This window comes from Callithrix jacchus, chromosome 14, assembly GCF_049354715.1.
Source record: "Callithrix jacchus isolate 240 chromosome 14, calJac240_pri, whole genome shotgun sequence".
NCBI classification, from domain to species: domain Eukaryota; kingdom Metazoa; phylum Chordata; class Mammalia; order Primates; family Cebidae; genus Callithrix; species Callithrix jacchus.
In genome coordinates, this window is record NC_133515.1 from 60,576,256 (window position 1) to 60,601,891 (window position 25,636).

General features: G+C 37.1%; 1 protein-coding gene across 13 annotated transcripts in view; it reads left to right on the top strand.

Moving 5' to 3' along the window:
- PSME4 (proteasome activator subunit 4) overlaps nucleotides 1–25,636 on the top strand; it is a 109,413-nt gene that overhangs the window by 24,578 nt on the left and 59,199 nt on the right. For 4 of the 13 annotated variants that reach the window (XM_002757750.6, XM_035272595.3, XM_035272596.3 and 1 more), the window contains 11 exons: nucleotides 8,333–8,377; nucleotides 11,083–11,232; nucleotides 11,975–12,038; nucleotides 12,586–12,660; nucleotides 14,044–14,166; nucleotides 16,544–16,636; nucleotides 17,200–17,465; nucleotides 21,726–21,912; nucleotides 23,000–23,089; nucleotides 24,432–24,496; nucleotides 24,766–24,916. In XM_002757750.6, coding sequence (XP_002757796.1) covers nucleotides 8,333–8,377; nucleotides 11,083–11,232; nucleotides 11,975–12,038; nucleotides 12,586–12,660; nucleotides 14,044–14,166; nucleotides 16,544–16,636; nucleotides 17,200–17,465; nucleotides 21,726–21,912; nucleotides 23,000–23,089; nucleotides 24,432–24,496; nucleotides 24,766–24,916 — 1,309 coding nt within the window. Of the gene's footprint in view, nucleotides 1–6,207; nucleotides 6,274–8,332; nucleotides 8,378–9,496; nucleotides 9,548–11,082; nucleotides 11,233–11,974; nucleotides 12,039–12,585; nucleotides 12,661–14,043; nucleotides 14,167–16,543; nucleotides 16,637–17,199; nucleotides 17,466–21,725; nucleotides 21,913–22,999; nucleotides 23,090–24,431; nucleotides 24,497–24,765; nucleotides 24,917–25,636 lie in introns of all 13 variants that reach the window. The other 9 variants (XM_035272593.3, XM_035272590.3, XM_035272591.3 and 6 more) reach the window with 4 other exon arrangements.

A 25,636-nucleotide genomic window follows, 5' to 3' on the forward strand; every position in this document is an offset into this window, starting at 1 on the left:
CAGTGAATATGTTAATGTGCCTGTTGCTATGTAATTTGACTTCTGAACCAATTGCCCTCTGTAAACTGTATCTGAAGCTGCATCACTCTTGCAGATCATTGACTTGCACCTCCATCCTGCCTCTTTTGAGACCTAATTTTTGGTTTTATATTTTATTCTGAGTTTATATAATAAAGTATCATCTGCCTTTTTTGGTTAAAGCGATTTCATACTTGACTGACAGCTATCATTTCTTTCTAGTTGTGGTCTAGCTTTTAATTTTCACAGTTTTAACATGTTTGGCTTATCATTTTTTTGTTTTTGAGACAGAGTCTCGCTCTGTCGTCCAGGCTGGAGTGCAGTGGCACAATCTCAGCTCACTGTGTCCTCTGCCTCCTGGGTTCAAGCGATTCTTCTGCTTCAGCCTCACGAGTAGCTGGGATTACAGGCACATGCCACCATGCCCGGTTAATTTTTGTATTTTTAAAAAAATTTTAGAGATGGGGTTTCACCATGTTGTCCAGGCTTGTCTCAAGTTCCCACCTCAAGTGATCCACCTGCCTTGGCCTCCCAAAATGCTGGGATTATAGGCCTGAGTAACGGTGCCTGGGTGGTTTATCATTCTTTTAAATTTGTGATTTTTTTTTTTTTTTTAAGGAAATTTTTTCTTCTGTTTTGTTTTGAGACAGCGTCTCACTCTGTGGCTCAGGCTGGAGTGCAGTGGCATGATCTTAACGCACTGCAACCTCCGCTTCCTGGGTTCAAGTGATTCTCGTGCCTCAGCCTCCCAAGCAGCTGGGATTACAGGCGGACATCACCACGCCTGGCTAATTTTTGTATTTTTAGTAAAGATGGGGTTTTACCATATTGGCCAGGCTGGTCGCATACACCTGAACTCAGGTGATTCACCCACCTTGGCCTCCCAAAGTGCTGGGATTATAGGCATGAGCCACTGTGCCTGGCCACTTCAGTTTTAAATAGCTGTTTCCTCTCATTTTTTACAGTCATTTGTCATATACTTATATATTCATTTTTTGAAGAGCATTATTCTCTAAGCCTGTATTAATTTTCTTTTTCTTATAAACTAAGTCCCTCCTTCCCTCTTTCTCTCTTCATTCCTTTTCTTTTTTTCTTTCCTTTCTTTTCTTTGCTTGCTTGCTTGACTGGGTCTTGCTCTGTTGCCCAGGCTGGAGTGCAATGGCAAGATCTTGGCTTGCCACAGCTTTGACCTCCTGGGCTCAAGCAGTCCTGCTGCCTCAGCCTCCTGAGCAGCTGGGACCAAAGGCATGTGCCACCATGCCCAGCTAATTTTTAAACTTTTTTTATTCGTAGCAACAGAGTCTTCACTGTTGCCCAGGCTGGTCTTGAACTCCTGGACTCAAGTGATCCTCCTGCCTTGGCCTCCCAAAGTACTGGGATTATAGGCGTGAGCCACTACACCTGACCCAAATATTTGTTATTAAAACTCAAAATTCAATATGAAAGCTTTGTTTGCAAAGATTCCTTTTGGGTGTTATTTTGCCACAGAGACCATGACCTATACTGGTTTGACTGAGTCTTCTTTACATATGAGGTCGGGCCAGGCGCGGTGGCGCATGCCTGTAGTCCCAGCTACTCGGGAGGCTGAGATGGGAGGATCTCTTGAGCCCAGGAGTTCTGGGCTGTAGTGCGCTATGCCCACTGGGTGTCCGCACTAAGTTTGGCATCACAGTGACCTCCTGGGAGTGGGGGACCACCAGGTTGCCTAAGGAGGGGTGAACCTGCCCAGTTTGGAAACGGAGCCAGTCAAAACTCCTGTGCTGATCAGTAGTGGGATCATACCTATGAATAGCCACTGCACTCCAGCCTGGGCAACATAGTGAGACCCTGTCTCAAAAAAAAAAAAAATGAGGTCAGGGAATTGCTCACTGGCTTCACCATTTCAGATGAGAGTGGTCGCATTCACGGTGGTATGGCCATAGACAGGCTTTCCGTTTTCATAGATCTCAGGGACCTTTGAACTGTGTTCAGAGCAGTTATCTTTCTGAGATTTTTCTTGGCTGATAATTCCTCTGAAAGTACTTTGTAAATGAAAGGAGGAGGTGAAGCAGTTTCTTCAGTGATACCCTGTTCTTCAGTATGTCTTCTTACTTACAGCTTCAAAACCAATCGTCCTACTTTCCTGCCTTAAGTGTCTACCTTTGCAAAGGCACTTGCTGCTTTTAAAGTCCTGTGTGATCCTTAATATATATCTATGACTTTCCTCTTCAGTGATAAGAGCTGTTTGTCTGGAAATTTCCTATTAGTATGGTCAGTCAGTGCTTATTAGTTACCTTTACCATGTCTCTTCCTAAAATGTCACATAATCCTTGTCCTTAAAAGTTTTACCATAGCAGTTCTTGATCTTTTGAAGAGACGTTGTGACTGAAACACAGCACTGACTCTCAACTCTTAACAGACTCAGCATTTCATTTTGTAATTGTAATTATTCTAAATTAAAATTCGTAAATCATGTAACCTACCTATACCTCTTTACCTACTCTGACAATTTTGAGTTTTTTCATCTTAGATATATTCTGCCACATTTTGAAACACTTGCGTCAGCTGACTGCATGTGTTCATACTATTTTTAGAATGCTATTTTTATAATCAAAAGTGAAAGATTGCTTCATTTGTTAACTGTCTTTCAAATTTTAAACTCATACGCCCTATGTTTTTGTCCTTATTGAAATCGCTGCTTAGAGTGGCATGTATTTCAACACGATTTTAAAAGCTAATTCTATTGGTTGAAGCAAAGATTATCAACTTTGCTCTCTTCCCTTACTCTTTACCTTTCCCTTCCTCTTCATGCCTTTTCCTCCCTGTTTCCCTCCTCTCTCTCTTACTTCCTCCTTCTAGTTTTCTCTTTGCCTCAAGGGCAAAAGACCATTTTTAGTCTCTTTATTCTCATCTCACTCTACTTTCTCCTGGAGAAATAATTGATAATGGTTTTTATTCAATAGAAGATGTAAAATTGAAAAGGAGATGAATGTGAATTGTTAGTGATATAAGAATTATTATTTACTTCATAAATGAAGCTTTTGAATCTTAAGGACACGGTTTTATTTCATAAAACAATGTCCAATACATCTACTTTGAGTAGCATATTGTAAGTTATAGTTTCGGAAGCACACTAATGGTGTTGCTATTAACAAAATGTGGGAGAAATTATACATAGATGTGATTTTACAAATGGGCACAAACAATTCATATTTCAATTACTACGTGTATATAAATTTGTTTATTTAGCTTTATTTTATTTTTTTAAGAGATGGGGTTTCACTATGTTAGCCAGGCTGGTCTCGAACTCCTGACCTCAAGTGATCCACCCGCCTCGGCCTCCCAAAGTGCTGGGGTTACAGGTGTGAGCCACCGTGCCCGGATGTTTGTTTAGTTTTATTACCACTAATTTGTTTTTTGTGAGTGGTAGGAAAGGTTTTCATATTTGCATCATGAGTAGCTTGGGCCTATATAACTTGTTTACTACTTTTTTTTTTGAGACAGAGTCTCACTCTGTCACCCAGGTTGCAGGGCAGTGACACGATTTCGGCTCACTGCAACCTCTGCCTCTTGGGTTCAAGCAATTCACCTCCGGAGTAGCTGGGATTATAAACATCCGCCAACATGCTCAGCTAATTTTTGTATTTTTAGTAGAGATGGGGTTCTACCATCTTGGCCAGGCTGGTCTTGAACTCCTGACCTCATGATCTACCCACCTCAGCCTCCCAAAGTTCTGGATTACAGGCGTGGGCCACTGTGTCTGGCCTACTATTTTTTTTAAATTTATGTTTGAAAGTATTTTCTTTTATATATATTGTTCTAAGGGTATCATATAGTAGTATTCTAATTTTTTTTTTTTTTCAGCCTCTGGAGAAATTTGATATTTTCTTTTTCTGGTACTTGTTTATGGCATTTGTTTTTCTATCGATCTATCAAAGATCCTTTTGAATTGGTGCTCTTTAAGATACAGTTAAATCCTTGGTCCTGAGCTTCCTGCGCTTATCACATGGAAACTACATTTTCCAGACCTCTGTTTGGGGTTTCTTGGCACATGTGACGATACTTAGGAGTTTAAATTACTACCAGCAGCTCAGGGAAGAACTCTAGCTACAAAATTTGGTACGATAATCGATTGATGAGAGTAATTTCTCTGAGAAACTGTTGAAATTTAAAAGATTTTATGGTTGTAAACCGTGATGATTAATATGGTATTTGCAGTGATTTTTAAAGGTAGTATTTGAAGAACAACCTATTTGTTTTTAAAAATGTTCTTTTATTTGGAAATTAAAAATTTTAACAAAATTCAGCCGGGTGTGGTGTCTCACACCTGTAATTCTAGCACTTTGGGAGGCTGAGTCGGGCAGATTACCTGAGGTCAGGAGTTCAAGACCAGGCTGGCCAACATGGTGAAACCCCATCTCTACTAAAAAATAGCTGGGTGTGGTGCATGTACCTGTAATCCCAGCTGCCTGGGAGGCTAAGGTAGGAGAATCGCTGGAACCAGGAAGGCTGCATTGAACCGAGATCATACCACTGCACTCCAGCCTGGGCAGAGTGAGACTCCATCTCAAAAAAAAAAAAATTTTTTTTCTAACAAAATTTTATTAATGATTTTGATAGTATTTCTTGTAAAAGTTGTTTCTGTGCTACAATGATCTTTCTTTAAAAACGGATCTTTTTTAAGAGCAGTTTTAAAAATTAGTTTTAAGTTGATCAGGCTTATTTATTGTCATTTAAAACAATGATGCATGCTCTTTTTACATGAGTGGTAAGGATTACTATAATTTCCTAACATTTGCCGTACAGGTATACCTTTTAAAAGTAATGTTAATGAAAAGTCAACATTAATGTGCATCAGTAAGGGAAAAGTTGCACTTATTATTTATACCTTTCTTTATGGTGAAATTATCTTGGCCCTAATTTTGAGTGAAGTGGCTACGAAAAATGACTACTTGCTAGTTTAACTGAGCAGTATGAGATTTTGGAGGTTAGATATGAGATGGATAATGTTTAACTAACTTATAGTGGATTTGTTTAGATATAGAGAAAGGAAGTAAAACTGACTTCTAGATGAAGGGTTTGGCTCAGGTTCAAGAAAAACATACTGTATAAGTAGCATTAAATTTTAAGTGGATAAAGGCATATATATATGGAATATTCCATTGGTACAATTAACCAGTTCATTTATGAAAAAGCAAATATTATTCTAAAGTTTAACTTTAGTTCAAGAACTGTCAAGTGTAGCTGCAAGTGCTTCTTGCTATGAGTGGTCTAGTTTACTCTCACATTGAATGTTATCATTTGCTACACTTTTCTCTGGTTTAGAAGTGAATATTGTCCTAAAAAGGCCAAGGAGGCAGGAGGCATAAACCTCCAAGTTTATATGAGTTAACTCTCTCAGTAACTGGAGGCTAAGGCTATTGGCTTTCCCCAGGCTTATCTGCTAATACTTGACGTTTACTTTGTTAATGTCATCCTAAGGAAATCGAGGTCCAGAGAGGAAAATTGACACATAATCATTGGTTGAAACTGGAATAAAAGCTTAAGAACTGGGACAAGAACTCACTTTCTACCTTTAATAATAAGGTGACAGTTGTGAAGGAATTTCCTATTTTGATGTTATGTTCTAAATTGTAAATTAATAGTTACTCAGAGGCAGTGGAATCAATGTAAGAGCAAAATAAGCACAACATTTTAATTCTTAAGGAAATTGAGAATACATTTATTATGGCTGAGTATGAAATAATAATTAACATTTATTGTCCTTAATTCTGGGCCACATAACTGCTTTCTATACATTATCTTATTTAATTTTTGTAACAGCTTTATGAGAGGTAGGTATTGCTCATATTGATGAAAAAAACTGAGCTATATTATACAACTAGGAAGTAGCAGAACCGTCTCAAATTCAGATCTGTCTGACTCCAAGCCCAAAATGTAAACCATTATACGCTCTCCTGTGGCTTTCTTTTTCAACCTAACATATCTTTTTAAAGAGGAAATAGGGTATGAGAAAACCCTTCCAAAGCTTAGTCACTCTGTAGATCCCTTTTGATTTAAAAAAGAAAAAGTGTTTTGAATTGTTATCACTTTAATATTATACATTTCCAGCAGTTGGAAAGTATTTAGTGATTGTTCACTCACTCTAAAAATTAGTGAAATATAGTCTAGTAGCATCTAGCCTTAACCTTTTATTTTATTTTTAAACAGAAACATTGTTCCCTTCATCTTGAGAGATTACAAGAATCACAAAAGGTCACTATACAGATATCACAGGTTAGAGAGATTGTACCCTTTCCTGGATAAACAGCATCAATCCATTGGTACAGGCCTTATATGTAAGAAGGGGTTGAAACTGACTTTATTTAGATTAATTAAATTACATTCCCACATACCCTAATCCTCTAATAAGTGAAGTGACTCTATCAAGTGTTATAATTAACTTCCTATTCTTCTGAAGTGTGAAGAGAACTGGAGAAAACATGTAGCTTTGCAGCCTTTTATGACTTCCTTTGTAGAATCATTTTTTACATTACGCGAAAGTATGTTGGTATAGCAAAGTTTCTACACAGCAGGTTTTCTGTGTAGTGTAGCACAGAACCAATAAAATAAATGTAATGTTAATGAGAACACGAATGTTAGGACCGATACAATTATATACCTTATGTTCATTTTCATGATAAAAATTAACAATTGTAGAATTACCTTTTAAAAATCTGCATGTAAATTGAGCATGTAGTTTAAAACTAGTTGGCTCTTTAAACTTTACGTTTTAATTCTATACTTCATTACTAAATGGGATTCTTCAATCTGAACTAAAAGAAGACCCAAGATCTATACTTTTTGTTGCTCTGTTATAAAGTGTTTATTGAGTATTATAAATCAACAGATAAGTATAGATATATATGAGCAGATAGCCTTGTTATAAGCACTTTGGAAATGCCCAGAAATAAAAATCACAGCCGTGGTCTTCAGGGAGCTTTAAATGTAGTTGGATAGAAGTTTGCCCTTTTTTTTTTTTCAATTTTATTTTGCTCTTTTTTTTTTTTTTTTTAAACTGGCAAACTTAGATGTTCTCTAAACTGTGTTTTTGAATTGCTTAGCCTTTTTGTGAGAAAAAGTAGAACCTCCCTCTCATGATCAGAGACAGTGCTTATTGATGACCCTTTGGCTGCGTGGTTTCTTTTTTATTTTAGAAGTCATCTCATGAGTTGTAGCCTGGTTGCCTCTTCAGGTAATTATTCTCTGAGTAGTTTTGAAATTAAAGAGGATTTCCACTGCTCTAAGTAATGAGATTATAGTTTTCTTTCTTGGTTACATAATAGATTGATTTTTTTTTTATGAGTTCGCTTTTTGTTATTCCTTGGAATTTCTTTGCATATTAGTTCCTAAACTTTCAGAGAAGTTGGATAGATTTCTGGACTTAAGAATTTCAAAAAGCTTAATGTGAAAGTGTCAGGTGGAGACATTGCCTGAAAGTTACTGTTTTTCCATAAATAAATAAATGTTTTTGAGATCTGGGGAATTTTATTTTTTACTTGAACATATCATACTGTAAGTAGTCACACATGTATTTTAAAATTCCAGTTCAAAATTACCTAGTGCTCCATTGTTTGTATTGTTTGTTTGCATTTGACCACTTGACTGTGATCTAGTAGTAAATATTTAAATACTCCATCCTGGTCGTGTGTTTAAACCAGTACGCATTGGCCTTTTCATTAAAACAGAAATGTTGATTATAAATTCATACACACATTTTTGTGTTGGTCTTTTACATTCACTTTAGGCAACTGTATGTTGGAAAGTAAGTTATAATTTTAAATGTTACTCAACTAACTTTATAAGTACCTGCTCAAAGAGATGCTCTTATTGATAATTGTTGCTGGCAGTAAAGTGCCTTGGAGGGTTAGAAAACTCTCATCAATTGGTTGTGAAAGCTAATTTCTGATGGAAACACCCAGATTTTGGTATGTCTGTTGCTTGTGTTTTGATATAAAAGTATTTTAGTAAAAATTATTTGAAGCTTTAAGCCACTCTGTTGATAAGTATGGTGTATAGTCATTGCTGCCTACTTTGTAAAGACTGAAAACAATTTGTTCTTTCCCCAGTGTAACATTTTTTTCTTTAGTTCATACCAGAGACAGTGAAATGAGGGCAAAGGAAAGAGTAGAGTAAGAAGTTTAGAGAATTCTGTCTGTATGAAAGGGAAGGCTTAGTTATTACATATAAACAAATAATAATCTGAATGTATGAGCTTATCTTAGAGATTATTAATTGAATTAGATGTGTTCTTAAAATACACTAATCTAATTTATCAAATGGCTTTCCCCTCCAGTTCTGTAGAAAATATTCTCAAAACACTCGTGAAAAGCTGCCGACCGTAAGTAGCTTCTCAATTTATAAAGCCTCTTGTTGTTTCTGTGGGCTTTTTCACATCTTTAGTATGGTTTCAAGAGGAAATGAAAAGTATAAATAGTTTCTGACTTTGTGATGTTAGTCACGGAGCACAACATACCATTTCCAGTTCATGAACCGAGCTTCTCAGATTTCATTTAGAAATTTAGAAATTTTAAAGTCATCCATTATAAATTAAGAATACCGTACTTAACATATAATCATCTTTATTTGGAAGCATTTCCTAGAGAATTGTTATTTCTTATTCAGATAGAAAATATGAGTAATGCCAAGAAGGTGGTTCATAAGTTTTTTCAACTATGTTCTGTTTCAGTAGAATATGTAACTTTGAATATCCCATAATCTTTCATTTTTATTTTAATATTTTTTGTAGAGAGTGGGGTCTTGCTGTGTTACCCAGGCTGGTCTTAAACTCTTGGCCTCAAGCAATCCTCCCACCTTGGCCTCCCAAAGCATTGAGATTATAGGCGCGAGCCACCACTACCAACCAGTTATCATATTCATATGATTAAAGATGAGCATGGATAAATTTAATTTTAATTATTATTTTTTGGGTTATCTTAGTTTTAATTAAAGCTCAGTTTTATGTACTTGAACCTTTATTGTTATCAAGTAAGTCTAAGACTGTTTAGATGGTATGGAATCAGTGAATCCTTTTTGGTAAAAATCATTATATGCTTGCTATATGAATTTTAAATACATATTTACTAAATCAGGTATTTCTTGCTGACCTTCTGTATTACTTAATGTGGGGCAAATGTATTTTCAGAATATGAGATAACTGTCTCTCAGGTGACTTCAGATTGACCCTGAGTCATAAGTCAGCAATGAACAGTGTCATTTTATGGGAGGCAGTTACCCTCTTGGCATGTGTTTCCTCACTGGAAACTTGATTATCACTTCAGTACTTACTGGTTCATAGGTAATTCAGAGAACTCCCAAGTTTTTATTGTGGATTACAGGGTTAACAATTGACTCAGAAAACTTAAGAAGTGGAATTAATATTGATCTTTGAAGGTGGAGCATAGTTTGTTATGGGTTGTTTTTTTTTTTTTTTTTTTTGAAATTCCAACCTGTTACACAGGGACCTGGCACATAAACACTTTGTGAACTCAAGAGAAGTATTATTAGACATGTAAGTTTATTTTTCACATAGAAGATTGCAATATGATTTTAATTAACTCAAGTATATGAAGATATAATGGGATGTGTGGGCCAAGCTTATGGGTGTATTTGAAGGGGTTTCCTAACTTCTTTGGGAAGAATCAGAATTTTTCATATGCTAGTCATATTTTAAACCTCTTAAGGCTGGGTGCAGTGGTGCTTGCCTGTAGTACCAGCTACTTGGGAAGCTGACAGCCTAGGCAACATAGTGAGACTCTGTCTTTAAAAAAAGGAATAAAATAAACCAGTTAAGGTGTATTTAGCAGTTATACATGTGTCCTCTTTATTTGCCTTCATTTTGTGTGTATATGCACATTTTGGATTTTAATTTTGTAAATCTACTCCAGAGACATTCCTGCCCATTTCATACAGTTATGGAATATCACAGCATGTAGACTTCTCTTATAGGGAAGGACTTTGGTCCAAGGAAGGTAAATGGTTTATCCAACATGCCTAGAGATTGCTGGGTTGTTTTTCTCTTTCTCATCTACTGGTTATCCTTTTCCTTTTTAGACTGGATTTTTTATTTGTTTGTTTTTGGTTGTGTGTGTGTGTGTGTGTGTGTGTGTGTGTGTGTGTGTGTTTTGAGACAGAGTCTCGCTCTGTTGCCCAGGCTGGAGTGCAGTGGTGTGATCTCGGCTCACTGCAACCTCCGCCTCCTGGGTTCAAGTGATTCTCCTGCCTCAGCTTCCTGAGTAGTGGGATTTACCGGCATGCACCACCACACCCAGATAATTTTTTTGTATTTTTAGTGGAGACAGGGTTTCACCTTGTTTGTCAGGCTGGTCTTTAACTCCTGACCTCGCGATCTACCCCCATTGGCCTCCCAAAGTGCTGGGATTACAGGTGTGAGCCACCACACCTGGCTAGACTGGATTCTTTATGTCAAGTTTTTTTTTTCTTTTTTCCGATTGCTGTTACATAGCACAAAGGAAGTAAAACAAATATCCTGTTTAATTTTGTAGGTAATTTGAGTGACTCGGATTTTATGTGATTTTTATCAACTTCATAGTGTTTAGAAAAGTTCCCTTAGACAAGAGGAGAATTTATCCAAGTAGGATGGGGAAATTTTTATTTTTTGAGATGGAGGCTCACTCTGTTTCTCAGGTTGGAGTATAATGGCGCAATCTTAGCTTACTGCAGCCTCGATCTCCTGGGCTCTAGTGATCCTCCCACCCCAGCTGAGTAGCTGGGACTACATCACATCTGGCAATTTTTGTAGAGACTGGGGTTTACTATTTTGCCCAAGCCAGTCTTGAACTCCTGGGCTCAGGTGATCCACGGACCTTGACTTCCCAAAGTGCTGGAATTACAGGCATGAACCGGTGTGCCTGACTGGGGAATTTATTTTAGTGTTGTGAAATGTTTAATTGCTTGGACATTTGTAGACTGTGTTAAATCCTATGACATATATTCTCCTCCTTCCCCGGCCTTTTGGTTAGTTATATATTGCTGTAGAGCTTTTAGCCAATGATCAGATACATGAAAACCTCCTTTTTCTATTAGATACTTTCCAGCAGATGCCACCTCTGAGATGCTAGAAGAATGGCGACCTTTAATGTGCCCTTTTGATGTAACAATGCAAAAGGCCATCACTTATTTTGAAATATTTCTTCCTACCTCCCTTCCTCCAGAACTTCATCATAAAGGTTTTAAGTAAGTATATGCGTATCTTGACAAATTCTAAAAATACAGCAGGAAATACAGACGAAGAAGCTAGTAAAGCAATAACAAGTAGAAAAATCTTTTTGCAAACTCAGCTAGTGTTGTACTTCAAGTTTATTATACTTGAAGTATGTTTTTTTTTCTTTTTCTTTTTTTTAAGACAGGGTTTCACCGTGTTGGTCAGGCTGGTCTTGAACTCCCGACCTCAGGTGATCTGCCCGCCTCGGCCTCCAAAGTGCTTGGATTACAGGCGTGAGCCACTGTGCCTGGCCTATACTTCAAGTATGTTAAGGCTGAAACGGTTAAACATAAGATAGAAAGTAAAGAGAGAATAACACTTGAATGACACCCAAATAAGATGAGTGCTTTAATTTAAAAAATTAAGAGAAAAGAAAGAGAGAATTGCCAGAAGAGGTAATAACAGGAAAACAGATAAAGGAGAAAGGCAGGGAAAAGGAAGTAGAAAACTGAAAACAGTTGTTAAATAGGAATGGACAGTATTTAGTAATGAAGCAGGAGTTTAATATGTGAGATCATATTTTTTAGCATAAATCAGGAAAGGAATATTTAGACAAGAAATACTCCTTTGTTTTATTAAGTTTGTAACTTTCAGTATTATTTCTTCTAGTTATGTAGTCATCAGTAAGAATAATAATGTAAAAAAGACAAAGGATACCTGGCATTGAACTACTTTCTAAAATCACTTCCTATTCATAACATTTTTCTTCTTTAGACTTTGGTTTGATGAATTAATTGGCCTTTGGGTTTCAGTGCAAAATCTCCCACAGTGGGAGGGGGTAAGTATTCCCTTTTTCTCCCTATACTTTTTAATTTGAAGATAAATCCTATTTGACAAGTAACTTGAAGTTCCTTAGGATTGGCTGTTAGCCATGTCATGATAATTTCTTTTCATTTTATGTTATTTTATTGTGTTCTAACAGTATACATTTATTTTGGTTTTATCAATATTTAGGAGTGTAAGGATGTATTGTAAAATGCATGAAATGTAAGATCCTGTTTGTTTTGTTTGGTACCTGTGCTATCATGGTGCTGGACATATAGTGGATGTTTTCTGCATATTTGTTGGATTAAAATTTCCTTTTCTGTCTTCATTGTGGATGGTGCTTTGTCATTTTCCTTTTCAGAAGCATTTTAACTGCAACTGAGTTAAATATGTGACATGAATCAATTTAAATTTGGAGGCTTTAAAAAAACTTAAGTCAAACTATATATTTAAGTAGATTGCACTAATGATTGCTGAAAAGAACAAATGGATGAGGGGTGTGACTATGACGGTTAAAAAACAACAAATGTGTTAACTTTGTGTTTTTTGTTTACTTTCAGCAACTAGTAAATCTCTTTGCTCGATTGGCTACAGATAATATAGGGTACATAGATTGGGATCCATATGTACCAAAGGTAATTAAGAACATTTTTGGGGAAAAAAATTACGAAAAATAAGCCTGGAGGTGGGCACCTGTTACCCCAGCTGCTTGGGAGGCTGAGGCAGGAGAGTAGGTTGAACCCGGGAGGCTCAGGTTGCAGTGAGCTGAGATAGCACCACTGCATTCCAGCTGCCTGGGTGACAGAGCGAGACTCCATCTCAAAAACAGAACATTTTGAACATAAATACAGTAGCACGAACAACAATTTTATGTCATAAAGAAGAAATGTTTTTTTCTATGCTAATTCCAAGTGGTACGTAAAATTTTCTTTGATCATTGTTAAAAATATATATAAATAATTTACATGGCTGGGTCCAGTTACCTTTTCAGAAGGTAATTAGAACATACTAAGCTATCATAAATGTGTGTTTTTTTCCTATGGATTACATGAATTATGAGTGACAGTAATTTGTAAAGTACTCACTGTATTATTAAGAGCATCGTACATTTGTACCTTCCAATGGATTTTGTGTATTGTAATTGGTTGGTACTCCACAGTGTTGCCCACTTTTTAGATCACATTATTTATTTTCCTAGAGTAAATAAAGTTAGATGCTTGAGGTATAGTGCTTCTTAACATTGCATGTTCAGTATTACTTCACTTGGCAGTAGAATCACTGTGCTTAGAGTTTCAGTAGTGCTGGGGTGGGATCTCCTGGTGATTCTGATGCACACACTTACATTAGAGCGAAGCTGGGGAGTAGCTGAAAAGAAATGCTCTGTTCGCTTTTGCTTGTGCGTTCTTCCTGTTTTGTTTGGCCATTAGAAACTAATTGAGGAAGAGAAATTGTCCTTCCCCACCTTTGGGCCCCTACCTATTGGTAATGATAGATTTGGGATTTAAATTTAATTTTGTTAAAATATAATTGTTAAGTGACTGACTAAAATACAGATTCTCTAGGGAAAAAAATCAAATCCACATTAAAATTTTGAGGGGGAAAGCAATCTGCTAGAAGATACTTGAATTTAGGTTGGTGCTATTCTGCATACATGGAATAGGAGCTTAGGAAAAATTATTTGTGCATTTGGGACAGGAAAGAAGTCAAAATATTTCATGTTTAGCCATAGTGTGTATGTTTTTGCCTTTTTATATTTAACCATAAATGCAACATTTGTCTGTTCTTTGGATACATGGACACAACTGCTTTATGTCCATGTGCCTGTGACCTCAGAATGTCATACAGCACATCTGTTTATATGTAATTTTTAAAGAATAAAGTTATTAAATACTATGTAATTCTACTTAAAAACCCTTGTGATAAAATGAGAGTATCTTTAGTAACACTAATATACAGTACTTACTAAGTTAAAGAATTATTTTTATGTCTGTAAATATCCTTAATTTTTTTTTTTAAAGATATTTACAAGAATTCTGAGAAGCTTGAACCTCCCAGTGGGAAGCAGTCAAGTGTTAGTCCCAAGATTTTTAACAAATGCTTATGATATAGGTCATGCTGTAATATGGATCACCGCCATGATGGTTTGTAATACATTTTATTTGTTTTCTATAGTTTACCCCTATTTTGTGTTAACGTTATAAAAATTCTGTATAGTCATAGAAGTTGATAATAGTAACTTGCTTGGTGACTTGATTCTTGGATATTTTCTGATGTAGCTAGCTCATGTTTATTAAATCCAGAATATAGTTATACCATTTCTAAATCTCCCTAACCAATGGACATTATAAATAGAGTCGGAAATCAAGAGTTTTGAGGGATTCACAATGTCTGACATTTTTACTGTCTGGGAACCAGGCTTGTAGCCCAAAAGACTTTCCCAAGGTAGGATTACAACTTGGGATTTGCATGTGCTCAGACTCCGTTACTTATACTCACTGTTAATGTTCACATAAAACATTATATTGAGCGTAAAGCTTACTAACAAAACAATGTTAGTGAAGGGAGATATGTGAAGGATTATTTTGTTGACATCATTAAAGAAAAGTAAAGACATATCCACAAGCTTGTATTTCAGTGTCATCTTTCAAATAAGAATATCAGAACAACTTTCTATTATAATTTCCTAGCTTATTCATATTGCTTCTGCAGCTATTTGTGAATTATTATTCTGTTTTACATATTAGTTTGTTTCTGTGGAAAAGACAGGTTTTTTTTTTTTATTTAGAAGCTTGCCTCTTAAATTTCATTGTAAGAAAAACAAATTTAAGCTCCCCTTGTTTTTGCCATTTTATTGTTAAACAGAGGAAAAAATCCCATTTTTCTTAACGAGTAGGAGCAAACACTGAAGAGTGTTTACTGTCTTACATATGCAGAGTTGAAACTGGATTTTGGGGGGCTGCAGAATCGGGTACTGATTAGTATTATTATTTGAGTGAATTTTGCTCTGCTTTCACACAGAGTTCTCATTGGCAGCTTCATTTTGTGTTATATGTGAAAATATGGCTAAGTCCCAAGGCTCACACCTGTAATCCTAGCACTTTGGGAAGCCAAGATGGGAGGATAACTCGAACCCAGGAGTTTGAGATCAACCTGGGCAACATGGTGAGAGCACAGGCATGGTAGCATGTGCCTGTGGTCCTAGCTACTCAGCAGGCTGAGGTGGGAGGATCGCTTGAGCCTAGGAGGTTGAGGCTCCACTGAGCACCACTCTCCACCCTGGGCAACAGAAGGAGACACTTTTTTTGTTTTTTTGAAGACAAAGTCTTGCTCTGTCACCCAGGCTGGAGTGCAATGTTGTGATCTCAGGTCACTGCAGCCTCCACCTCCCAGGTTCAAGCGATTCTCTTGCCACAGCCTCCCGAGTAGTTGGGACTACAGGCACCTGCCACCATGCTTGGCTAATTTTTGTGTTTTTTGTCGAGACATGGTTTCACCATGTTGGCCAGGCTGGTCTCGAACTCCTGACCTCAAGTGACCTGCCTACCTCAGCCTCCCAGAGTGCTGGGATTACAGGCATCAGCCACTGCACCTGGCTGATGCTTCTTTTTTTTTTAACTGAAAATATAATAAAAATCAATACTGCTAATTATGTTAGAATTTTGAATATTTTGTGGACTTTTTCTTACGGTATTATAGTCTCTGAGTGGTTATCCTATTCTCGTTAGTAGATTGGGAAACGTATGTGGATTTCATTTTGGCAGGAAGACATATTTATTCCTAATATAATTTGACATTTTATTTTAGGTTTATGCTATTTCTTGAAAGAAGATCATCATGACACAGATAGGAGGTTTGAAGTCCGAGTTTTAGTCCTTTATTCCAGGGCCATTCAACTTGATAAGATGAAAACTAGGTTTTTTCCTCATTTGTCTCCCAGGTTATGTTGTTGTTTGATTGGTTGTTTTGTTTGCTTGTTTGGGCAGTAGATCAAGAAATAAAAATATTTTTCTTTTGAGTTACAATGTGGTCAAATATAACAAGTTTGATCATTTTTAGCCATTTAGAAGTAATCATTTGAATACATTTATTAAACTCTTCCCCTCTCCATTTCATACACTGAAAAGTTTACTTATTGAGTCATTTCAAAAATGTTTTTTATGCCTGATGTTAGCATTCTTGGCAATTTTAAGATGCTAATCTTAGTGATAAATTTTAGTATCCAGGTTATATACTGCAGAACAGTAAAATACACTGTTATCCTAAATTGACAGGTATTTTTTTAGTTTTCTATTTTGATTCAAGTAAGCTGCCCTTATTTGTAGTAGAATATTTTGAGTTGATTTGCATGAAGTTCATCAGAGAATTGTCTTTGACTCTTATTTAAAGATAGAATTGATTTTTGTCAGCAAGTTGGCTATAAACCACAGTAGTGAATTATATATAGGCTTGCGCCTGTTGACCTCTGTATTTTTACAGTATGATGTGGGTACTGACATTTTTACTCTTTTATCTGGACAGGGTGGACCAAGTAAGCTAGTGCAAAAGCACTTAGCTGGTCTGTTTAACAGTATCTCATCTTTTTACCATCCTTCAAATAATGGGCGCTGGCTGGTGAGTAACTTCATTTTGCATTATAGGGCTTGGAATCTTTAAAGATGTAGTCATACTTGACTGTTGCCTATTGTGTGACCTGTAATAATTTTCTGTCCTCCATAGCTTTGGCTATATGTAACTGCTTACATTTAAATTAAAATACTGTGTTGTAGAACATATAAATTAAATAAGACTATATTAATGTGGTAACTGCTAAAAGCATGCCTCATTTTAGTAAAAAAATGATAACAAAAATACCACGGAACATGGAACCATCTTTCCAGTTTTATCCAGTCATCTGTTTTTGTTGTTTTTAAGTTGTCCAGTTAAAATGGCTTTCATGTAATGGAAAATTTATATGCTAGAAATTTTTTTAGACTGAAATTTACAGCTCATTTTTGTTAATAGGAATCATTCATTGGTAACAGTGTTTAATTCTATCTAGTTATGCAGTACAGTTCTTTGTAATAAGATAATAAGAACTGTTATTTTAAAAATCTTCTCGAGAAGCTAGAGAGCAACCACGAATATCTATGTGGGAAAGTAGAACCTGCTTAGAACTTTTGCTTCTGTGTCCCCAGAACAAGTTAATGAAACTACTTCAGCGGTTGCCAAACAGTGTTGTTAGAAGATTGCATCGTGAAAGATACAAGAAGCCCTCTTGGTTAACTCCTGTGCCTGATAGCCACAAGCTTACTGATCAAGATGTTACAGACTTTGTACAATGCATTATTCAGCCTGTCCTCTTGGCTATGTTTAGCAAAACTGGTAGTCTAGAAGCAGCCCAGGCTTTGCAGAATCTTGCACTCATGAGACCTGAATTAGTAATACCCCCTGTACTTGAAAGGTAAGTGTTTAGCGGGAGTCTCAGCCATAGCTACGTTTTACTTTTGGTCCATTCTGATTGATTCTCTTCTCTTCTGTGGTTCTGTTTTGCTTTTTCGGTGCTTATTCCTGTTCCTAGAGGGAGAAGCAAGACATTATAATATAATGATTGATAACTTGATAAGGGTTTATTGGAGAGGAAAAAATTGAGATAAAATGTGTAACATACATCTTTTGGGTTATTCACACATTTTAGTTACCAAAATTATTTGCTTATGACCAGGAGTGTAATTGGGGTTATGGTAGTTGCATATTAATTATCTGTATTTATTAAAAAAAAACAAACCTGCCGAACTGTTTTTCAAGGTGTATGCATCATTTACAACTCCACCAACAATTTATGACATGCAGTTTCTCCACATCCTTGCCAGCATTTGGCATTGTCACTGTGTTTTATTTTAGCTATTCTAATAGGTATTAATGCACAGTCATATGACACTGTGATACTTTGCACTTATCTAATGTTAATGACCCTGAAGATTTTTTGTACGTTTATTTCCATTTGTATATCTTTGTAGTTTGCTCCAAATATATATCCATGCCCTAATCCCTGCAATGTGTCTTACTTTATTTACAATAAAGGCTTGTTGCAAATATGAAAAAAAAGTTATTTGCTTATGAATTAAGATCTGGCTTTTCTTTTAGATCCAAATGTTGAGTGTCACTAAGGATTGAGAAGATGGTAGTGAAAGTGGTTTTTGGATTTCTTTTATTTCTTAGAATCAGTGATAGAGAAGAAAATTACTATTTTTATGTATTGTATATTCAGATGTGTTATTTTTACAGTGTAAATTTTATTATATTCATTTTGTTTTGTATGTTGAAATAGTAATGAAAATAACTCTTTACTTGCCTAGCCATTGTCACAGAATAAGCATGATGTACTTACAAAGAGAGAGACAGCAACTTTGCTTTTTTTTTTTGAGATGAAGTTTCACTCCGATTGCCCAGGCTAGAGTGCAGTCTTGCAATCTTGGCTCACTGCAGCCTCTACCTTCTGGGTTCAAGGATTCTCCTGCCTTAGTCTCCTGAGTAGCTGGCATCAGAGGCACCTACTGCCATACCCAGCTAATTTTTGTATTTTTAGTAGAGATGGTATTTCACCATGTTGGCCAGGCTGGTCTCGAACTCCTGACCTCAGGTGATCCACTTGCTTTGGCTTCCCAGAGTGCTGGGATTACAGGCGTGAGTCACTGTCCCCAGCCTACTCTTAATTTTTGAGAGTAATTTTTAAAGTAATTTGTTCAAGAGCAAATTACTCAAGCTTTCTCTTATACCTCTGCTTCCTCTACTATCTGAACTTAAGCTTTGTGATCTCTCTTTAAATGTGTTCATCAAATAAAGAGAAAATATGTTTGTTTTTTGGAGCTCAGAAGGATCTAGCCACTGAGTTCCATAAAAATTTGTCCAAGGTCCCTAGTGGTAGAATTTCAATTATCGCCTAGTTTCTGACTTCCTGTTGAGATGGATTAAGTATTGGCAGTTAGTTGGGGAAGAGTACCATTTTCAAGATCTTAACCAAAGTGGGCCTCCATTATCTGTAATTTTCAACTGTTTATGGTGCGTTACCTACCCTCATTGCCATTTTTATTTAAGTTAGGTCGTACTTCATTTTCCCAACCTTGTGTGTGTGTGTGTGTGTGTGTGTGTGTGTCTGTCTGTCTGTCTGTCTATCTATCTATCTTGGGGCATTGAAACTCTTCCAGCATATAGAACTTAATTAGGAAATGGAGCAGGGGAAGATAGGCAGTTTCCTGTCTGTCTTCACCCCACAGTATTCTTTGCTTCTTGGCCTCTACAGAATAGCAGAAGCTAACAGTTAATGGCAGTTTCCCTGATGCTCCTTGGAGAGGAGGAACTTCATCTGTTTTGCTTAGCTAAAATTTTGAAGTTTGGAGTGTTTTGATGTTTCTTTACTTCCCCTTTTCTTTGTGTTTTTCAGCTGATTAATTATGAATAGTGAGCTACATTTTTAGAAAGAACAAAGCTTATAAATAAATAGACTCATCACATTTTTCTTTAGTCCTAAAATTTTGGACAAATTTAATATCAGCATATTAAATTATGTTGAATGCTTGGCCAAGATAAATTTTTAATAGACCAAATTGACAATACGATGACATTTTTTTGATACTTTCAATTGTAATTTTGTGCTGCTTTGAAGTGGCATGACTTTAAAGAAATTTTTGTTAATGTTTTGTTTTTTTTGAGATGGACTCTGGCTCTGTCACCCAGGCTGGAGTGCATTGGCACAATCTCAGCTCACTGCAACTTCTGCCTCCCAGGTTCAAGTGATGCTCCTGCCTCAGCCTCCCAAGTAGCTGGGATTACAGGTGTGGACCACCACGCCCGGCTAATTTTTGTATTTTTAGTAGAGGGGGTTTTACCATGGTGGTCAGGCTGATCTTGAACTCCTGACCTAAAGCAATCCACCTGACTTGGCCTCCCAAAGTGCTGGGATTACAGACATGAGCCACCATGCCCAGCCAAGGATTTTATTTTTAATAAAAGCAAAACTTTCTAAAAAATTAAAAATGTAGAAGAGAAATTTTAGACACTTAGTTTAACATTTCCAAGAAAGCTTCTGTTTAAGAATTTGGTGTGTTTTCTCCATTAAAAAAAAAAAATAAGCAGCTGGGTGTGGTGGCTCATGCTTGTATTCCTAACACTTTGGGAGTCTGAGGCAGATAGATTGTTTGAGTTCAGGAGTTTGAGACCAGCCTGGGCAACATGGTGAACTCTGTCTCTACAAAAAAAAAAATATACAAATTAGCCGGGAGTGGTGACATATGCCAGTAGTCCCAGCTACTCGAGAAGCCAAGGTGGGAGGATTACCTGAGCTGGGCAGTGTGGAGGCTGCAGTGAGCTGTGACCAGGCCACTGCACTGCAGCCTGGGACAGAATGAGACCCTGACTGCAGGTTTGGGGGTGCTGGGAGGAAAGAAAGAGTAGAGTATTTGTGGCCAAGTGTGGTGGCTCACACCTGTAATCCCAGCACTCTGGGAAGCTGAGGTGGGCGGATCTTGAGGTCAAGAGATTAAGACCATCCTGGCCAAGAGGGTGAAACCCCATCTCTACTAAAAATACAAAAAATTAGCTGGGTGTGGTGGCACGCACCTGTAGTCCCAGCTACTCAGGAGGCTGAGGCAGGAGAATCACTTGAACCCAAGAGGTGGAAGTTGCAGTGAGCTGAGATCGCACCACTGCACTCCAGTCTGGGTGACAGAGCGAGACTCCATCTCAAAATAAAAAGAGTAGAATATTTTAACTTGTTATTCCACAGAGTGACCATTAGATTAGTATAATGATATTAGGATGGCTAAAGCAATGCAGTATCTACCAGTTGATGTTCTTTTTGTTTTGTGGTGTTTTGAGACAGAGTCTTGCTCTGTCACCCAGGCTGTAGTGCAATGGCATAATCTTGGATTACCGCAACCTCTGCCTCCCAGGTTCAGGCAATTCTCCTGCCTCAGCCTCCCAGGTAGCTGGGATTGCATGCATGCGCCACCACACCCAGCTAATTTTTGTAATCATAGTAGAGACAGGTTTTCACCGTGTTGGCCAGGCTGGTCTCGTACTCCTGCCCTGCGGTGATCTGCCTGCCTTGGCCTCCCCAAAAGGTAGGGTGAGTCATCACACCCGGCATCTACCAGTTTGTGTTCTTTTTTTCACATAGAATTTGCATGAAAAGAGTTGGTAAGTTGGCAGAGGATAGGGGACATGTACAGTAAATAATCTGTTTATCTTGCCTTTATTTGTGTACAGTAGTGTCTCCTCTTATTGGTGAGAGATATGTTTGAAGACCCCAGTGCATACCGTGGATAGTACTGAACCCTTTGTGTACTATGTTTTTTTATGTATGTGCATACCTGTGATAAAGTTTAATTTATAAATTAGGCAGAGTATGAGGCACAACAATCATAAAATAGAACAATTATAACAATATATTGTTAATATAATACAAGTAATGTGAATATGGTCTCTCACTGTTAGGACACTGTAATTGATTAACCTTTGTTAACTGAAACTACAGAAAGTAAAACTGCAGATAAGGGGACTACTGTAATTCTGTTAACTTTGAAAGCAAATTTTCACTCTAAGTATTTTGCTGACTATAAGCCTTTAAGTCAAAGTGCAGTTTAGGAATGTATTATATTTAATGTATTATGGCATTATGCATATCTATGATGGAAACTTCAAAAAATCTGTTTTCAAACTGTAGAACGTATCCTGCATTAGAGACATTAACAGAACCTCACCAGCTCACAGCTACTTTAAGTTGTGTAATTGGAGTAGCCCGCAGTTTGGTATCAGGGGGCAGATGGTTTCCTGAAGGTCCAACACATATGCTACCTCTGTTGATGAGAGCATTGCCTGGGGTGGATCCAAATGACTTTAGTAAATGCATGGTGAGTATATTGGTGATTTTGCCTAATTTTAAAGTTATAATTGTGTAAATTGACATATTTTAAATTTGTCTTCAGATACTGTTAAAACATAGTATGGTATAAAAACTGTTAATGATAACAGCCTTATATCTGCAGATGCCCAAGTTTAGATCTATGGACAGTTGGTCTGTATAAAGCCTTTCTTAGTAATTTGCCATAACCTGTATACATTTAATGGTTATACAATGATGTTTTAAAGCTTATTGTATATTTACTATTTTTCTTAAATAGGGAAATTAAAAATCATAGTGTATGATCAGTTGTACTTCACTTACACTGGTGAGGGGGTATAATGAAAAGTTACTGGGTATAAAGTGCTAAATCATGCTTACACATGTCTTCTGACTTAGCACTTTGGTCATCTACCCTTTTTTTCTGGTCTCTGGCTTCTGCATTAGCATGTTCTATTTATCTTTAGTTAAAGCTCCTTATTTAGGTGGGAGGCAAAGTAACTTCTCATTGACAAAAGGTTGGAGAACTTTGTGCTTAAGCCTAATAAATAACTATATGAAAACAAATGTATAATTTCATTACTAAAGTAACAGCTATCTATCATCTGTCTGTCTGTCTGTCTATCTATCTATCTGAGATGGAGTCTTGCTCTGTCACCTAGGCTGGAGTGCAGTGACACTATCTCAGCTCACTGCAGTCTCCGCCTCCCGAGTTCCACTGGTTCTCTTGCCTCAGCCTCCCAGGTAGCTCGGATTATGGGCACATGCTGCCACGCCTGGCTAGTTTTTGTATTTTTAGTAGTGACAGGGTTTCACCATGTTGGCCAAGCTGGTCTGGAATTCCTAACCTCAATTGATCCACCTGAGTCGGTCTCCCAAAGTTGTGGATTACAGGTCTGCGCCACCGTGCCTGGCCAACTGCTAGTTAATTATGAAGAACCTTAAAATGTTCAATTCTAAGTGAGGAATATCCAGAAAAACTTGTAGGGTTTTGATTGAGGAAATTTACTGGGATAATTTATTGTAGTTCATGGTGTACTTGTATTTCTGAATTCGAATTTCGTAATGTGTTGAACATCATTTGTATCTTCCCACAGATCACATTCCAGTTCATAGCAACATTTTCTACTCTGGTGCCTTTAGTAGATTGTTCATCTGTACTACAAGAAAGAAATGACCTCACAGAAGTAAGGGCGTTTTATGGTTATAAAAGAGTTAATGATGTTCTGATTATTATTGCATATGCATAGCAACACTTGACAGTTTAGAAACTACTTTGGATAGTTTCTACAAAGTTAAAATTACTATTTTATGACTAGCATGGCACATACAGAGGGCCAAGCCATCACTGGCAAAAGAGCCTGCAGAGCACCCACCATAGGAGGTGGCTCAAAAATAGGCCATTTCTATCAATATCTGACATCTGGAGGTATATTTCAGTTTACTGTCACTTTTAAATATTTTGTTAAGCAAAAGATGGTGGTATTTTATTTTTCCATCATCTTAGGTTAGTAATCTATCCAAGAGATTGACATCTAAAGAAGATAGATTTTCTTCTTCCCTATTTGACTCTTTCAGAACCCCCCCTTTTTTTTTTGGAGATGGAGTCTCGCTCTGTTGCTCAGGCTAGAATGTGGTGGTGCCATCTTGGCTCACTGCAACCTCCACCTCCTGGGTTCAATTGATTCTCCTGCCTCAGCCTCCTGAGTTGCTGGTACTACAGGTGTGCACCACCATGCCTGGCTAACTTTTAATATTTTCAGTAGAGACAGGGTTTCACCATGTTGGCCAGGCTGGTCTCAATCACTTGACCTCATGATCTGGCCTCAAGTAATCCTCCCACCCCTCCTAAAATGCTGGGATTACAGGTGTGAGCCTCCACACCTGGCCCTCAGAACTATTTTCTTTATTGGAAGCATGTCGCCTAGGCTGGAGTCCAGTAGTGCCATCTTGGATCACTGCAGCCTCTGCCCTCCTGGGTTCAAGTGATTCTTGTGTCTTATCCTCCAAAGTAGCTGGGATTACAGGCATGTGCCACCATGCCTGGCTAATTTTTTGTGTGTGTATTTTTAGTAGTGACAGGGTTTTGCCATGTTGTCCATGGTCTTGAACTCTTGACCTCAAGTGATCTGCTCACTTCGGCCTCCCAAAGTGCTAGGATTACAGGCATGAGCCACAGCATCTCGCCAGCCAGCCAGTGTCCCCAGTCACGAGCATACGTGTTTTTTGGACATTCAAGTAGTGAGAGATTAGACTTTACATATATCAGCAGTTTGAAAAACTGAATTTATAATAAAGATAGCTTCTTTACTTCTGTATTTGGCTCTTGTAAAATAACATTAATTTCTTCTTTCTTTGATTCCTAAAAAGTAGTAGATCAAGTTGTTCTAAATTGATATGCAAGTATGGTGCTGTTTCTCAGTATAATAATTTAGTATAGATACATTTGTTAGGCAATAATTGAGTTTTGTTAGTTCAGGAAATAAACAAAGGCTATATGTAATCTTTCTCCACATTGGGATATTATAGGTGGAACGAGAACTTTGCTCAGCCACAGCTGAATTGGAGGATTTCGTCTTACAGTTTATGGACAGGTGAGCTTGTAACCAACACCAATGTTTAGCTGACATTCTAGAAAATGACTCTTCTGTTCCCAAAACTTTAGTTTATTGCTGCATTATAACTTTTATTTAGCTACTGCGGGTGCTTCTGAAGTTATAGAAGGGTAATTGATTTTTGAACCATGTAGAAATTAAGTAGCTGTCACTAGAATAGTTAAGACGATAGAGAGTAACCTGATCACCACCAAAAATGTCAAACCAGATTTTACTTGCTGAAATTATGCTTTGTTTGGATTATTTAGATGCTTTGGACTTATAGAAAGTAGCACATTGGAGCAAACAAGAGAAGAGACAGAAACTGAGAAAATGACACACTTGGAGAGTTTGGTCGAATTAGGTCTGTCTTCTACGTTTAGTACAATCCTTACCCAGTGTTCCAAAGAAATATTTATGGTAAGAACATTGCTGCAAAAAATAAACTTCCAACTTTTAAGTTTCATTTGATGTTTAAAAATTGACTTCAAGTTACTTTGTGTATATCATGCACTTTACCTTTATACTTAAGTTTTAAAGAAATGTACAGTTGCTCCTCATTATTTGCAGATTTCGTATTTGCAAATTTACCTACTTACTCAAATCATTTGTAATGCCAAAATCAAAGCTTTTGTGAGTGACAAAAATTTAGTTACCTAAACTTGATCTCAATTTGATCTCATGTACACCTGATGTATGTGTTCTCAGCTGAGAGCAAACAAGGCACTCTGCCGTCTTATATCCAGCTCCACTTAAGCAACTGTCCCTTTGCGATCTACTTAATGCCACGTTTTTACATTGTTGTTGTGCTTTTTGTTGGTGATTCTGCTGTTTAAAAATGTCAAAAATGGCCCCCAAGAGTTTAGTGTTTAAAGGGGTTCGAGGGTTTCTAAGCATGAGAGTTGCGCTGTGTCTAATGGGAGAACACTGTGCTAGGTAAGCATCAACAGGCATGAGTTATAGTGCTGTTGATTGTGGATTAAATGTTAGTGAATCAGCAATGTGTATTAAATAAACTGTCTGTAAACAGAAACACACTCAGGATTATGTATTGATGAGTTGATGAAAATGTTGTGACTGACCATAGGTTCACAGGAACATAATCCTGTATTTCCCCAGGAGCAGTGGTTAGTATTTACT